At 37.3% G+C, this 15,139-nt stretch overlaps 1 protein-coding gene across 1 annotated transcript; it reads left to right on the forward strand.

Moving 5' to 3' along the window:
- The first annotated feature begins 397 nt into the window (after positions 1–397).
- Positions 398–11,794, forward strand: LOC116514618 (acetylserotonin O-methyltransferase-like). Its single transcript, XM_032226235.1, has 8 exons — positions 398–469; positions 1,477–1,651; positions 2,694–2,823; positions 7,794–7,862; positions 8,289–8,407; positions 9,223–9,363; positions 9,525–9,647; positions 11,586–11,794. The coding sequence occupies exons 1-8, from the start codon at positions 398–400 to the stop codon at positions 11,792–11,794; spliced, it is 1,038 nt and encodes a 345-aa protein (XP_032082126.1).
- Positions 11,795–15,139: the final 3,345 nt, after the last annotated feature.

A 15,139-nucleotide genomic window follows, 5' to 3' on the forward strand; every position in this document is an offset into this window, starting at 1 on the left:
TGTTTGTGGGGATGGCCTCATATTCTCTCTGGATTGTTTTTATTGCTTGCCATTCAGATTGAACATTTACATCTTAGAAAGGCAGCTCCATCCTCCAAATTTATACTTTTTAGAACTATGTCATGGTTTTCTTAAGGTGTGCCAATCAGACCTGCATATACGCTTCCTGGTTTTCAGGTCTCTCCATGAGAGCACCTGTCCTCTAATACCAGGGCAGCTCAATTTATTCAGGAGCCTTTGCTGAAGGACTCTTGAAAACCTTCTAAGTGTACCATTGTTCTCTCTTTATTAATGTTTTCCATACTTTATCTGGACACCTATATTTTGCCAATTTCAGGAATACCAAATATTTTGGCTGAAGGAAGGTTCTTTTGGTCAACGAGAGAAGCCAAGAACAATGAGTTCACTAGAAGAAATTGAAAACATTCAAACATTGTTTAGCTACCAGCATTCATTTATAACTTTTAAGGTAAGATGGGTTAGTATTTCCAAATATGAACACTTAACTTTGAAAATACAAAAGACCTTCCATTTCTCAGCTTCTTAATGGTTTAAAAACAATAGAATCACCAAAGTTTATGTTGTAATGAAAGAGTCAGCTATTAAATGGCTGCAAGATTTTTTCTTGTGTCTTCTGAGCGGACAAGCTTCATTGGATATCTGTAGATTAGTTTCCTGGCTCAAATATGCTCTTCTTTTGCCAATAAGAAACTAAAAATAAGTTTATAAAATTTGATTACACCATGATAGGTGTAATAAGGTAAATTCCTTAGTAGGTTTTCATAACATCGTTTTTTATTACCAGATGATTAAAGCTTCATGTTTGTTACAGAATTTCCACATCCTATGGACTAACATTGATCTCCACGAATAATCTTCCACCAATTTACTAAATAATCTAGTGACTGTATATTTTCCTGCATGTTTTAACTCTAATCTTGCAACAAAAACTAGATGTCAGGTTTCAGCAATGTTTACTATAATAGATAGGAGGTTCAACATTTATTATTGTATTAATTTAATTAGTATTCATAAAGCATTAAACAATTTTAACTCTGCAAACTATTGTGACAATAAGGTGAATAATACTTCTTAATAGTTGTGAAAACAATAGAATCACCAAAGTTTATGTTGTAATTTGCTAAAGAATTTAATGATTGTACATCCTTCTTCATGTTTTTGACTCTAAATTGCAACAAAGTCTATATCTGTCCTATATCTAATCCCTGAGTTTAGAAATTTATTTGCTAAATTTGGGTTGAATTTATTTCAGGAAATTTTGAATTCTAAATGTGGGGTCTCAACAGTGTTTATTATAGTAGAAGGCAGCTTCAACATTTATTCTTGTATTGGTTTAATTACATGTGTAGCCCTGCTTGATTCGTTCTTCGGTAAACCACACAAATAGATTCTGGGATTGTTGGATGTGAACTGAGAGGAAAGCCATGGCTTTTTTTTCTTGCTGTTTCTTCCTAGATCATTTCAACTGCCTGTGAACTGGGTGTCTTTGATCTGCTGAGAGAGTCGAGGGAACAGCTGTCTTCCACAACTATTGCGGAACGCTTGAGCACCAGCCCCATCACGATGCAGAGGCTGCTGGAGGCCTGTGTGGGGTTAAAGCTCCTGACACTGGAGTGCAAAGATGGCAAAGGTAATCTTGTGAAAAGGAGGGCGCAAATGGAATGGCCATCAATTATTCCATAATAATAGGCAATACATGACTGCACCTGTTGAGCTTGACAGATCCAAGAGTTTGCAGAAGGGGAGATTCCAGAAATCACATGCCAGAAAGCTGGTACAGTGAGACCTTTGGGTCCTAAATGGCTCAGACCATGAACAATGCAAGTGTCGACTGAAAAATCTGCTAAATCCACTAAATCCACTTCACTCAGGTCACAAACACATCCTCGGGTGCCGAATAAACATAGCCACAGCAATTTCCCCTTCTGTGCCGTTTTCTTTAATGTGTGCGCCTGCGCAGTCTGTCTTTCTTCTGGTCATGACCAAATTGGGTGCTGACCGAAGTCTGGAACGGATTACAGTCAGCACCCGAGGTCCCACTATATGGTATGTAGTAACTGGATTTGTGTCTGTATTTTTATGTATTGATCACTTTATCACTTTCCTTGAGATTTGGTCCAGTCTGCTTCACAGCACCTTTTTGGTCTTACCACTGTTTTATATCCATTCTTGGAAAGTCATATAAACCAGAAGTAAAACATTAGCATGTTGAGTTGGTGTCTTTGGTTATTTCAAAACAAAACCAACGTTGCTTCCAAACCATGACCATTACTGTACTATGGGACTGAACCAATTTTCAAAATGAAATTATATCCAAATTCTAAATCAGATGAAATGTGGAGGGGAAAAAACAGCCATTGCACTTGGCCAAATGACAGGTCCTTGCAGGTTGTGTGGCAAGGTTTTCAGAAGAGGTTTACCATTGCCTGCTTCCTAGACTTGAGAGAAAATGACCAGCGCAAAGAGCTGGCTTTGTGTCTAATGTGACACAGGACTTATAGTCTCCAAGAAATTTAGCATCATACATTAACCACTACATCAAACTGGCTCTCATATTATTATGATGTGCTTGAGATAAATACAGCATAATCTGTTTTTAAAGAAGTAGACAAAGAAACTATAATGAATTGAAAGTTTACATGCAATGATACCAGTATTATTATTTTTTTTAGATCTTTATGGAAACACAGACTTTACCAATCTCTACCTGGTCAAATCAAGCCCAAAGTCTCAGTATCAAACTATATCATTCTATTCTGAAGTTGTGTATCCATCAATGCAATATTTCTCTGATGCTGTAAGGTAAACAAATCCAGCAGGGGGCTAGTAAACCAGAATAATAACATTAGAGCATGAAAAATCATCCTAATACCAGAATTATTAGATCCTAGTCCACAAGAAACTAAGGAAATTTCACATTCTGAATGTTGAATATAACATTAACAGAGATATTTCCTTAATTGCAATGACATTGGATTATTATCACTGAAATTTCCCGTTCAGATCAATTCTTTCATATTTTCCTTCTTTTAGAAAAATCAAGGAAAATCTTCTGCCTTTCTGGGTTGTTTTGAAGTCTTTCTCCTCCCATTTCAAAACATGAGATATACACTATAGTTGTAAACTCCTACATAGGCACATCTGTTATTATTTCCTCACAGCTTTAATCAGATCTCAGTTAATTAGTATTAAAATATTCAATAGCAGCATTCACAGAATCAGGTTAATCATGAATGCTCTTATAAAAATTATGTTGAGCTGTATCTGATTATTCCTTGGGTTGGAGACTCACAAATCTCAGATCTATGGAGAACAGGTACCCAAACAGTGAGAAAAAAGAAAAAAAATATCAGAAGAAAATTGTTGTTCAATAACAATTGGTTTCTTATTTCTATATAAAAATGTGTTTCCTTTTGCCAATAAAACTATGACCATCTTCATATAGTCACCATATCCTGAACTGACTTAAGGAGTTATTATCCTTTAATGGTACAATTAAAGACATTATTAGTTTTTAGTAAGGAAATTATTTATTAATCCTTATTAAATTGGAATTCTCTAAATCATATATGCCAAAATGAAAATACAACAGCAGTAAATTACAGACAGCCATTATGTTGCTCCTCAGAATTTCCCCTCTATTGTAATTGGTACCAACATTAAAAAGTTTTACACAAGAAAAACTTGAACAGAAACCCAAACTCTAATAATAAAAGCAAGAAAAGCAAACATTTAAAGTTATGCCATGGAGTCATTTCATTAAGAAGAAGAACTGAGATTAAAGTTTATGACTGATCGGTAACCTTTTGTAAATAGGAGGACTGGAGTTACTGGCTTGAATGATGTTTTCAGATGTATGTTATGGGATTTAACAATATTCAGCTAATTTTTCTGTAGCGCTAACCCTCGTAAGGGCCCCTGGAGTCTGGGTTCTCCTGGCCCTCTTCGTATGGCTGCCAGTCCAATCTGGTCCCTCTCTGATGCACTTCAACTTCCCAGGGTCAAGTGATGGGGTGGTTGTCAGCCTCCTCTAAGCAGGCAAGTCACGAATGGGGTGGTATTCAGGTAGCTGCTTGGAGCTTCTTCCTCTTTCTCTATCTTCACTCTCTCTTGAACTGTCTGCTGGGCTCTCCTTCCACAGCCTCTGCTCCTTCGTAGTTTCCTCTGCTTGCCTCCTTTCACTCAAACTCTTCTCTCCCTCAGGCTTGGCCCACTGAAGCCTCTACTATTCTATTCTCTTTTCTCCCTCAGGCTTGGCCCATAGAAGCCTCTGCTGTCCTATTCCCTTATTTCCCCCCTTTTTCCCTTGGTCTCACTTCCACTCTCCCTGCTTCCTGCTCCTTTCCTCCCCTTTCCTTTTTTTTCCTCTTCCCCCCAGCCAAGCCCCTCCTTTCCCCTTTTGTACTCCCTCTGTCCCCTCTGCTTCCTCCCAAACCCTCCTTTTATTCACTCCTCTCCCCCTGCTACATTTCAAAGAAAAATAAACAATGAAAATAGTGGTGTATTTTAATAACCTGCTTATTATATATAAGAATTTGGGTGTTAACATAATTTTTAAAATGTGAAAATGTCATCATATTCCCGGTTACAAGTTCAAGCAGCAATTAGACTGGAATTTCCATCACTAAGTGATGCCATCATAAAGTGTGCTGTCAGGTGAATGTTCCTTAGCAACTGTTATTCTAGCAATCTCAGTTTCCATTGTTATGTGAGGACTGTAGTTAATTGAGCAATACCTTCATGTGAATGTGACTTCCAACTTCCAGTCATAAACACCGTTAATTCAATACTATTGAAACTATGAATGGTTGCTAAACAAATTGTGGTAACCTGAGGACTACCTGTATATCACTCCAGTCTTCATAAGGTAGACCTTCCCTGTTTAGTATGCTAACTACTAGAATGACGATCCCCACCATATTAAAACTCTACAGGTTTTAGAAACCACTTGATTTAGGAACACTCTATTTGCCTTCAAGGACTGCAAGGAGATCAACTCAGTCAATCTTAAAGATAATCAACTCTGACTATTCTTTGGAAGCTCAGATACTGAAGCTAAAGCTCAAATACTCTGGCCACCAAAGGAAAAGAGGGGCCTCACAGAAATGCTGGAAAGACTGAAGGCAAAAATAGAAGGTGATGATGGATGAGAAAAGTTAGATAGTGTCAGCAGCTTAATGAATATGAGTTTGGGCAAACTCAGAGAAACAGTGGAGAATAGGGGGACCAGTATGCTTCATGGGGTTGTGAAGGATCAGACACAAACTAGTGACTGATTAATTGTTTAGCCACTCTATCCGATATAAATCTTAAAACAAAAAGATTTCAGGTTTTTCTTTTAATCTACAAATTCATCAACAATGAATTCATAAACCTGCTGAATTGAGATTGCCTCTGAATCTTCCTTTAAACCCAAATTATTAAATTATCACTTTTAAAAAAATAGGGACAACAAAGAATTTGTACCTGGTTAAAAAGGCAGCAATATAGAAGTGAGTTGGGAGAGAAGGCGGGGCTTAGCAGTGAGAAGACGGATTTTCAGGCTATTCCTGAAATTCCCCTCTTCCGAAGGAAATTGGACGGTCCATTTCGGACCCAAGCTGTCCCGGAGAGACAGTGAAAGGTAGGAGGAGATCCAGTGACCCCAGAGACGTTCGCAAAGTCCCTGGGGGGTTGGAATTTAACCTCCTTTGCCAGTGACTTCTGGATTAGCCGTAAGCTAACCGAAACTGCAGGTTGCCCCTAAGAATGGCGAGAGTGTTTCCAGCTGATAAGGTGATTTTATTACTCAGAGAGAGACGGTCCGCATAAAAATTTAAGCTAATTGAAACCAAAGAACAGAATAATTTAGTGGCGATTTCGATCTCTTTATGGGTTTATGGACGGTGGTTACCCTATTTTTTAAATGTTTTAAATGCTACTTACATGGACAAAGGAAAGATTACTCCAACATCTCCTCTGACTCTCTGTAAGTGGGCTGTAAACCAATTTACTATAATTTTGCTCCCTACAACTTGACACTTTTATTGCTTGGCTGGGTTGGTCTAAGATCAGATAAGATTGTACAGCTCCCAGCTTGTTTTTACTTGCAAATACCTTAAAGTTTCTAAAGGGAAAATACTAACTGCGTACAAAGATGGCATCTGTTCAAGTTTCAAATGATTCATTTCAAATGATTTTTTCCACACTACAAAAGTTATCTGATACATTCGATAGATTTGAGAGGAAGCTGGATTATTTGCTGTTTCTAACAACAAAATATGAAGAAAAAAATGAGAATGTTGAATGTTTGAATGTTCCTGAAATACAAACGAAGGATGTCAGAGATGAAGATTTTCAATTTGCTGACATTCCGGGCATCTGGTTTACCTCTGAGGGAGAAAAAGATGGAATGTTTGAAGTGGGGGCAGCCACACAGAAGATTTACTTCGAAAGACAGAGCATAGGAGGAATGAGAAGCATTAAAGAATTTATACTTTATGAAATATCATTTGCAAAACTTTTGATACCACCACTGAGAATTAAAGACAAGCTGAAAAGGGGAATAAACGGAGGACGGCAATATTATATGAGAGGCACCTTAAGCAAAAAGGTGCAAAGATCTTCTTGTTTGGACTTGCTCATAAAGACGTTTGGAGAACTTGATCCACGAATGGCAACAGGATTAAGGAGGTTTTCTTATTGGAGAGACACAGGCTGATAGATGGAAGAATACAATTCAAAATTAGCTAAAACTAATTAATTTTATTTGTAATAGACATAGTTGAATAATAATTGATAATGATAGTAATGTATATAATGTGGAGTTTATATGATAAATAATAATTGGATATGAGAAGGGAAGGTTAGAAATATTTTTGGACCATATATAAAGGTTATTAATCACAATAATTATCACTATTAAAAAATAAAATAAAACTATATACAGTTAAATCTTAACTAATATGGGGAAAATGCTATGATATATGATATAATTACATAAAGAAAGGAGAATGATAGTAAACTATATACATGGAGGATGGAATTTTTGGTATTAAATATTATAGATGTTTAGCTAAAACAGGATATGAGGATTTGATGTTAATGGAGGATTTTATAAACAAGTAAATGAAATGCTAGCATGTGGTTATGGATTAAATTTTTGGCATAGTTAAGAATGAAGGATGTTTAAACAACTGTAGTCAACTAAAAGTGGAGGTATGATAATGTCAATATGGTAAACATTTGAGTTAAGATATTTGAATTAATATGAATTAATGGAAGAGATGCACAAAAACATGTTGTAATCAGCTGATATACTTTTTTATAATATATACTTGTGTTTTTTCTTTTTTTCTTTTGTTTTTTTCTTTTTTTTCCTTTTTTTTCCCCCCTGCCTTGTTTTCTGTTTTTTGTCTTTTGATTTTTTCTTTTCCCACTGGTATGGGCATATGTTGTTCATGTAACAAAAAATAAAAAAAAATTAATAATAAAAAAAAAGAAGTGAGTTGGGTTCATTACCCTCATCAACTTTCTTCAACTAAGCTACCTAAACTATTTCAACTAAGCAATCTAAACTACCAGCCTGGTGTTCTTTATTTCCTGGTAGAGATGCATAAGATCGTTTTGCACCATACTTGAGAGAGTAAAGGAGTACTGGCTTAATAAGGAAACCTTTATCATAAAATCTGATCTTTGAAAATCCTGTAAGACATTCAGGATCTACTTCTATGCAGAAGAAAATGCTAGGAGGATTGTCTTGTTTCTTTCTAACATTTTAAAAATTCTTTTAGGACAGGAAAAAATCAGATACCATCGATATATGGCTCTCCCTCAAACAAGACGTATGAGGTCATGTACAGGTAACATTTTTATTTTAGAGAATGGTCATTAGAGTAATTATTTTGTGGGAAACTAACCAATATGATTAATCTTCACCATCATATGATCCTGACTCATCACCATATTCAACTTCTCTTTTAGGGCACTGGAATATTGTTGGGGCACAACTAATTGACCAAGTGTTTCTTTTTTTTATACAAAGCACAGGTCTGTAGTTAGAGCACCTACGGGAATCTGCTTTATTTCCAGAACATTATAACATTGTCAACCAAAATTATAGGATTGTTCCATGTATCACATGCAGATTTTTCCAAATTCTGATCAACATCATTTAAGTGATGCTGTAAAAAGAACTCCTTTAATTCAAACATAAATAGATATGTAAAAACAATTACAACAATAGCATTTCATAAAGTTATATTTAGAGATGTTTATTTTAATTCTAGATCAAAGGAAGAGTTACAAACCTTCTCCAATTTCATGAAGGAAATCTGGCCTGTGGTAGGAAGAGAAGTGCTTTCTGCCTTTGACCTCTCCCAGTTCCCACTCATTTGCGATCTGGGTGGTAAGTTCAGCCAGCGCTTTGCCATCTTCTTCACATGTTGGGACAATGGGCTGGATGGGTTCTTAACTTCTCTTACAAATTTTCTCATCTGCATTTGGAAAAGGAGAAATCCTTGGGAGATCAAAAACCACTTTAGGATGTCTATAGCAGACTCTGAGGAATAGTCCTGTTTTAGAGATGATTAACTGTCACTTTGACCTGATACAATATTACAGTCAGTGGAGAAATTGGCAGAGGCTGTTTGAAAAGGGGAAACATTTCTGAAAAGAAAACAGTCTTCTCCTCTTCCAGTGCTGACCTAATTGGAAAGAAACTGAAATCAGAGCATACCGGTAGCAGCTCATGAATAAAGGATCCTGAGAACATTTGGGGAATGCAAGAGACCATGACTGAAGATGATGTGGGATTTAGTCCACTTTGAAATTACGTTCAGTTTTTCACTGTTCAATCTGCATTGAATGGTGGTGTTTTTGGATATTTGGCATATTTAGTGATTCCATCCTGAGGAATTCTCATAGAATGGAGGAACATAACAGAATAACAGTTGAAACCGACCTTGGAGGTCTTCTAGTCCAAGCAGTATAGCCTACACCATTTCAGACAAATGTTTCTTCAATCGCTTCTTAAAAACCTTCAGCGTTGGAGAACTAACAACTTCTGGAGGCAAGTTGTTCCATTGATTAATCATTCCCTGTCAGGAAATTTCTCCTTAGTTCTAGGTTCCAATTACAGGCAGGTGGAAGCAGACAAAAAAGTGGGACATGTACAAAATTTTCTTCTGCAGTTACTTAATTACATTTTGTGCTGTCTTTAAGGAAACACTGGTGGTTTAGCTAAAGAATTGATTTCACTCTACCCAAAATGTGCTGTGACCATTTTTGATCTCCCTGAAGTAGTGGAAGCCTCCAAGAACCATGGTTTGCCTTCGGAAGAGACCAGGATCACTTTCCATGCAGGTAAAAGATGTGATGTTCCATGTGGGTTGAACTCATGTCTTGCTAAGCACAAAAAGCTTTCACAGGCAGACAGGATTCTGTGGCTTTTAAAGAGAGGAGATTATTCTGTCAGAATAATCTGGAAAGCATGGTGCTTTATGAGATTTTACTCATTTTTGTAGGTGATTTTTTTAAAGATCCCATTCCTGAAGCTGACCTCTACATTTTGGCCAGGACTCTGCACGTCTTGTCGGACGAGGGATGTTTGCAGCTGTTATCCAAAGTTTACCAGGCCTGCAAACCTGGTAGGTGTTCTTTAATCATAGAAAGTTAAATCTGCTAAGGAACTGCCAAAGTTCATACTTGGCTCAAGTTTTGAACTCCCCTAAATCTGGTGTCATTGCAAATTCACCATCCAGTTTTCCTGGGCATTCAACTGCATCTTAACTTATTTAGCTGCAGGACCAGAAAAATTCTGGTTCCAGTGTGACCCTTCCAGCTATTTCTGCTATACAACCCAAAAAGCTTTTATTGTGCAAATCAGATTCATTTCTATTTTATTTGCTGTGCTACAAATGAAAAAGAACTCTCTTTATGTCCCTGTGGCTCTTTACCCGTTCTTGGACTTTACTGCCTAGATATATGTTTGCAATCATTCTACACTTGCTGCAAAAATGACTAAATTGATAAGTAATAACTTCTTCATCGTGGAAGATTATAATAATAACAACTCCAGTGCGCCCCTACCTTGGTGTGGTTGTGGGGTTTATATGCTATGATGAAACTGAGGGCTATGCCAGAGGATCAACCATGCTGGATGGTTTCATCAGGGGAGTCAGACAAAGAATGTCTCTCCCCTAAAAAATATGGTGAAATGTAAATTACAGAAACCTGTACCAGTTCAGTGGTGTCTCAGGTCAGCAGGGACCATGCTAGTTGTTAGAGTCTTTGAACATCTGGTGAAAACTGGGCTATAGGACTCAGGACTGTTGGCTGAGTAACTAGGACCAGCAGCTGCAAAACTAATGGAAGGAAAAATGTTTACCTATTGCTAATATGCAGTGATTGGAAACAAAGAAATAATGATGTTATTACAGGTCAAATCAAACAAGATGATGATATTTTAAATTAATGCACCAGTTCTGAAAAGAACAACATCCAGAATCAGAAATAACAGAACGGAGACTAGTATATCAATGACAATTTATAATATGAAATAAGGTATTCACAGAAACGGAATTGGAAGAACTGGGGAAATCTTCCCAGGGCAAAGAAATCAAGAGGCTCTGCAGAAGAAACACAGAGTATAGAGTCAATCAAGTCAGGGAGATTTGCCAGTAAGAGGAAGACAGAACAGCTATAGAATTATTTTCATTTGGAAACCAGGCACCTTCTCTGCCCCAGAAAGAACAAAGCTATCTAACTAAAGAAGTAGAAGAATTGAAACAAAAATAACTGGGCATCTAAAACAATACAAAGACAACAGAATAAGGTTGCCTGTGTTGAAACGTGTTCCAAAGAAACAGCTAGCACAAACATTTAAAGACGCCAATATCAAACATATGCACCAGCTCACTGCAAGAAGCAAACCAACAAATGTACATCACAGCTATAAGTATAACTGAATAGGTTGTGTTATCACTATTTGTAGCCTTCCCAGCTGGCAAATGACAAGCAAAGTCAATGGAGAAGCCAGATTTGTTTAATGATGGCATGATTCACTTAACAACTCTGGCAATAAATGGAAAACTCACTTAATAACTGTCTTGCTTAACAACAGAAATTTTGGGCTCATTTTGGTCATATTTTGAGGACTATCTGGAAGGAATAGAAAAGGGGAATGACAAGACAAACTATTACATGGACGGTACACTAAAATTAAAAATATTCAGCAAGACTGGCCAATGGCTTAGAGAAGGAAAAGTAGACCTTGCAAAACCTGGGGGCAACAATGTAGAACAGAAAAAGCTTTACATGGTCAATGTCTTCAAAAGATTGAGAGAAGACTTGCATAATACTGTATTTAAAATATCTGCAAATTGACAAACTATCCAAGAACAACAAAAAATTGACCTGTATTGTCTATTGGCAAGAATATATGTAACATATTTGAAAGAATGATTCATAACGTACAATTTGGGTATTTTCAAAATGTTATGAAATGTTCATTGGCTGCTGAAATAAGTACTATAGCAGCATTTTCTCATTTCTAAATATATATATTGAAATTTATTTTGAAACAGGTGGTGGTGTCTTAATAGTGGAAATGCTTCTTGATGAAGATAGAAGAGGGCCTTTAGCAACCCACTACTACTCGATATTAATGTTGCTCTACACTGAAGGGAGAGAATGGTCAGCATCCGAGTTTAATGTGCTCCTCTGCAAAGCTGGTTTCCAAAAAGTTGAGTTAAAGAAAGGAAGCCTCTTTCATAGTATTCTAGGAAGAAAATAATGTTGTCCTTGATTGCTTCCTGTTAAATGTTTAAGAGGAAATTGCAGAATCAAAGGGTTGATTACAAATATATTCTATTCTTTTTCCATGTCCACAGATTACATAGCTGATCCTTTTCTTATCACAAAATGGTTTCACCATAATTAGAGATCCCTGTTCATGGCTGCAAAAATCCTGAGAACCAATTCTGGGCAATAAAGAGATAGATGAAACTCTTATCATATGACAAAAATTAATCTCCTTATAGATATTTAGTTCTTCCAATTCTTACTTACAAAGGCAATCTTCTTATACACATTAAACAAACAACAGAGTACAAGAGGAAATCTGAAGTCCAGATCAGGACTCTAACCTACACATATTGCTTTGCTAATTCAATATTGACAGCTCCTCTAAAAAGCATTTAAGCACGAGAAATTCTGCAACACACCGGATGCAATAGCTGTTGCACCACCGTTCTTGATGGTTAGTATGATATGTTTCTGCTGATATGCTGTATGTGGTTTTCACCAAACATTATGCATTATGGATAAACATCTCCATTTTGGTCCCACCTGTCCAAAGGAAAATAGCTCAGGGGTCTGGTGATTTGTTCAGATGGAACTTTGCAAATCTAAGCCACACTACCATGTTCTTTTTAGAGAGAAGAGACTTTCTTCTGGCAATCCTTTCAAACAGACCATAATTGTTCTGTCTTTTTCTAATTGTAGAAAACTGTCATGAACTTTAAAATTTAACATGCTAATTGAGGCCTGTAGAGTTTGGGATGTAATTCTTGGATTTTTTGCACAATCTGAAAATTGCACAATCTGACCTTGGGATGAATTTGCTGGGACATCGACTCCTAGGAAGATTGATAACTGTCTTGAATGTTTTCCACTTGTGAATAATCTTCCTCACTGTAGAACAATGGACTTTAAATTGTTTCAAAATGGCCTTATAAGCAGAGATGGGCTGTACATACATTAACAACCAGTTCGCTAGAAATGTGAGTGCGCACTTTCCTCACGCAGGTGCCTTCCTCACTTTCACACGGCTTCAAACACACAGCAAATCTTCTCAGGCAGCCACAGTGAGTATAGCAGGGGAGGAGTAGCAATCATCTGTCCTTCGTGGGTGGGGAACAAAGCCAGAGAGGGGGGTAAATAGGACAGGCTAGCACCGGGGCGGGTGGGCAGGCCCAGCTGGTGGTTGGAACTACCGGTTCTCCTGAACCAGTCCAAACCACCAGCAGCCCACCTCTGCTTATAAGCCTTCCCACATTGATGAGCAGCAACAATTGCTTCTCTAAGAGCATTGCTGATAGATCTTTACCCATCGGCATTCTGTTAACACATACAATACCTCAATGCTGGAAACCAGCAACCTCCTAAATTTTGTCTGTGATAGAGGTAGTCACACTTGCTGATGATCAATTAATAAAGGGCACTAGATTAGCAGCATCTGGCTGCTACTTAGTGTCTTCATTCCTATGAAAGCAGTAAGGGTATACTTAATTTTGCATACATGGCTTCTCCATTTTGCCTTTCTTTTTGTAAAATAAATTATGACATGGTGTAATATGTCATGTGTTGTTGTTGTTCATCTAAGGTTGTATTTACCTACTTTTAAGAACTGCAAAGGGCCAGGTGATTCTTGCTATGTCGTGATACTTAAAACCACGAACCTCAAAGACAGTGTGCTTTCTTTTTCATTTGACTTCCTTCATTAGCAATAATAAACAAATCAGCCACAAGTACAGAGATCCATAATTATCTCAGCGTTTCTTATTTACAATTTTTATTAAAACTTTTAAACAAGAAGATAAAAGCAAGCACAAACTACTACAAGGTAGGGAGGAAAATATGGAAAGATAGAAGAAAAAGAAAAAGATGCAAGAAAAGGGGAAAAGGTTAAAGAAAAATAGAAAAGAAAGAAAACAATATAAGAAATGGCTTCTAAAATTCTTCACAGAAGTTACATGAGCAAATAGATTTTAACCCTCCCCATTTCAAATTACATCCTATTACTCAGAGGTGGGTTTCTGCCAGTTCGTCCCAGATTGGGCGAACCAGTAGTGGAGGCAGCAGGAAGCTCCGCCACCCTCCCGGATTGCGCAAGCATGCGAGCAAGCACTCATAAGCAAACTGGTAGTAAAATAAATTGAAACTCACCACTGATATTACGCTTATTTCTATTTCTGTTTTCCTATCTAATCATCAAAAGCTACAAGTTCATTTTTTTCATGCAAAATGCTGATAAGGGACTTCCAGTCAGCAATAAATGTTGATAATGTCTTTTGTCTTGTAGTTAAAACCCATCCCTCCCCTAGAAAAATGAAATATCCTAGGAAATATTGAAAAGGCAGAATATTACATTTCCCTGGATGTGAAAAGGGAGAAACATGTTTTAAAGACAAAGTAGCTCCCTCCAGATTCCTGCCCACGCCCTTTGTCAATGGGCCATTAAGATGCCCAAGCTAGGCTCTTTACATAATAAAGAGTTCTCTCCTTCGGCTCCAGGGTTATGGGATTAAGGCATGATTAGCCTTTACCCACTCACCACATGGCATCTGAGAACTCAACCAAACCTGGATTCAAAACGCAGCCTAGAGAGTTGCTCCTTCATGGCCCCATGGGAGTCTGACAACCAATAAGAATACATTTCTTATACAGGAACAGGAAACAGATAGGTGGGGCCAAACAGATTATAAAAAATCCTGCAAGCCCCTTCTTAGCTCTCTTCTTCTTCACCCAACATTGAAGCACACGATCACCTTTTCCGTTCAGGACTCAAGCCATGTGGTCCTGTCCATCTTTCCAAGCAGCCTCCATGTCTCCAGTGTCTTTTTCCCCACTTGGAGCCAAACCCAGAAGGACATTTCTTTCAACAGTCTGATCAAAGAAGTTGATTCATCCGTGGCAGCAAAATCTATCAACTTCACAAACTTTTGCTCCATAGTGGGTAGTGTTGAAACTTTCTATCTCGACATCGAGTAAACTCATTTCTGTGATAATATATTGAAATAATATTTCATGGCTTTTAATTATCTGAATATATCCAATGCAAAATCCATATCAAAGCAAGTAACTTTATTAAGCCAAGTCCAAAATGCTTCTGCTAGTTTGCGGCCTCAATTGTTGGTATTTAGATTGGGGGCTCATTCCCCACTATTTTTCTTTGTATTTAACGCAACTAATATATCATTCTTTTCTTTTTTGGACCCTTCCTCTTCTTCCCCATCCTCACTTTCCTCTCAGCCCATAAACAAGCTAGACGGTTGCTAAAGAAATGAGAAAAAAAATACTTATTTCCTGATTCTCTAACTGCTTTCTAACATTGTACGCAAAGCCCCATCCTCTCCGT

The sequence above is a fragment of the Thamnophis elegans genome, chromosome 11 (genome assembly GCF_009769535.1).
Source record: "Thamnophis elegans isolate rThaEle1 chromosome 11, rThaEle1.pri, whole genome shotgun sequence".
NCBI classification, from domain to species: domain Eukaryota; kingdom Metazoa; phylum Chordata; class Lepidosauria; order Squamata; family Colubridae; genus Thamnophis; species Thamnophis elegans.

What these genes read in the sequence shown, in the direction of transcription:
- LOC116514618 (XM_032226235.1), top strand. Translation starts at nt 398, where the DNA reads ATGAGTTCACTAGAAGAAATTGAAAACATTCAAACATTGTTTAGCTAC. An exon ending in TATTTCTCTGATGCTGTAAG is followed by an intron (nt 2,824 to 7,793) that starts GTAAACAAATCC and finishes AAATTCTTTTAG; the next exon opens with GACAGGAAAAAATCAGATAC. An exon ending in ACGTATGAGGTCATGTACAG is followed by an intron (nt 7,863 to 8,288) that starts GTAACATTTTTA and finishes TTTTAATTCTAG; the next exon opens with ATCAAAGGAAGAGTTACAAA.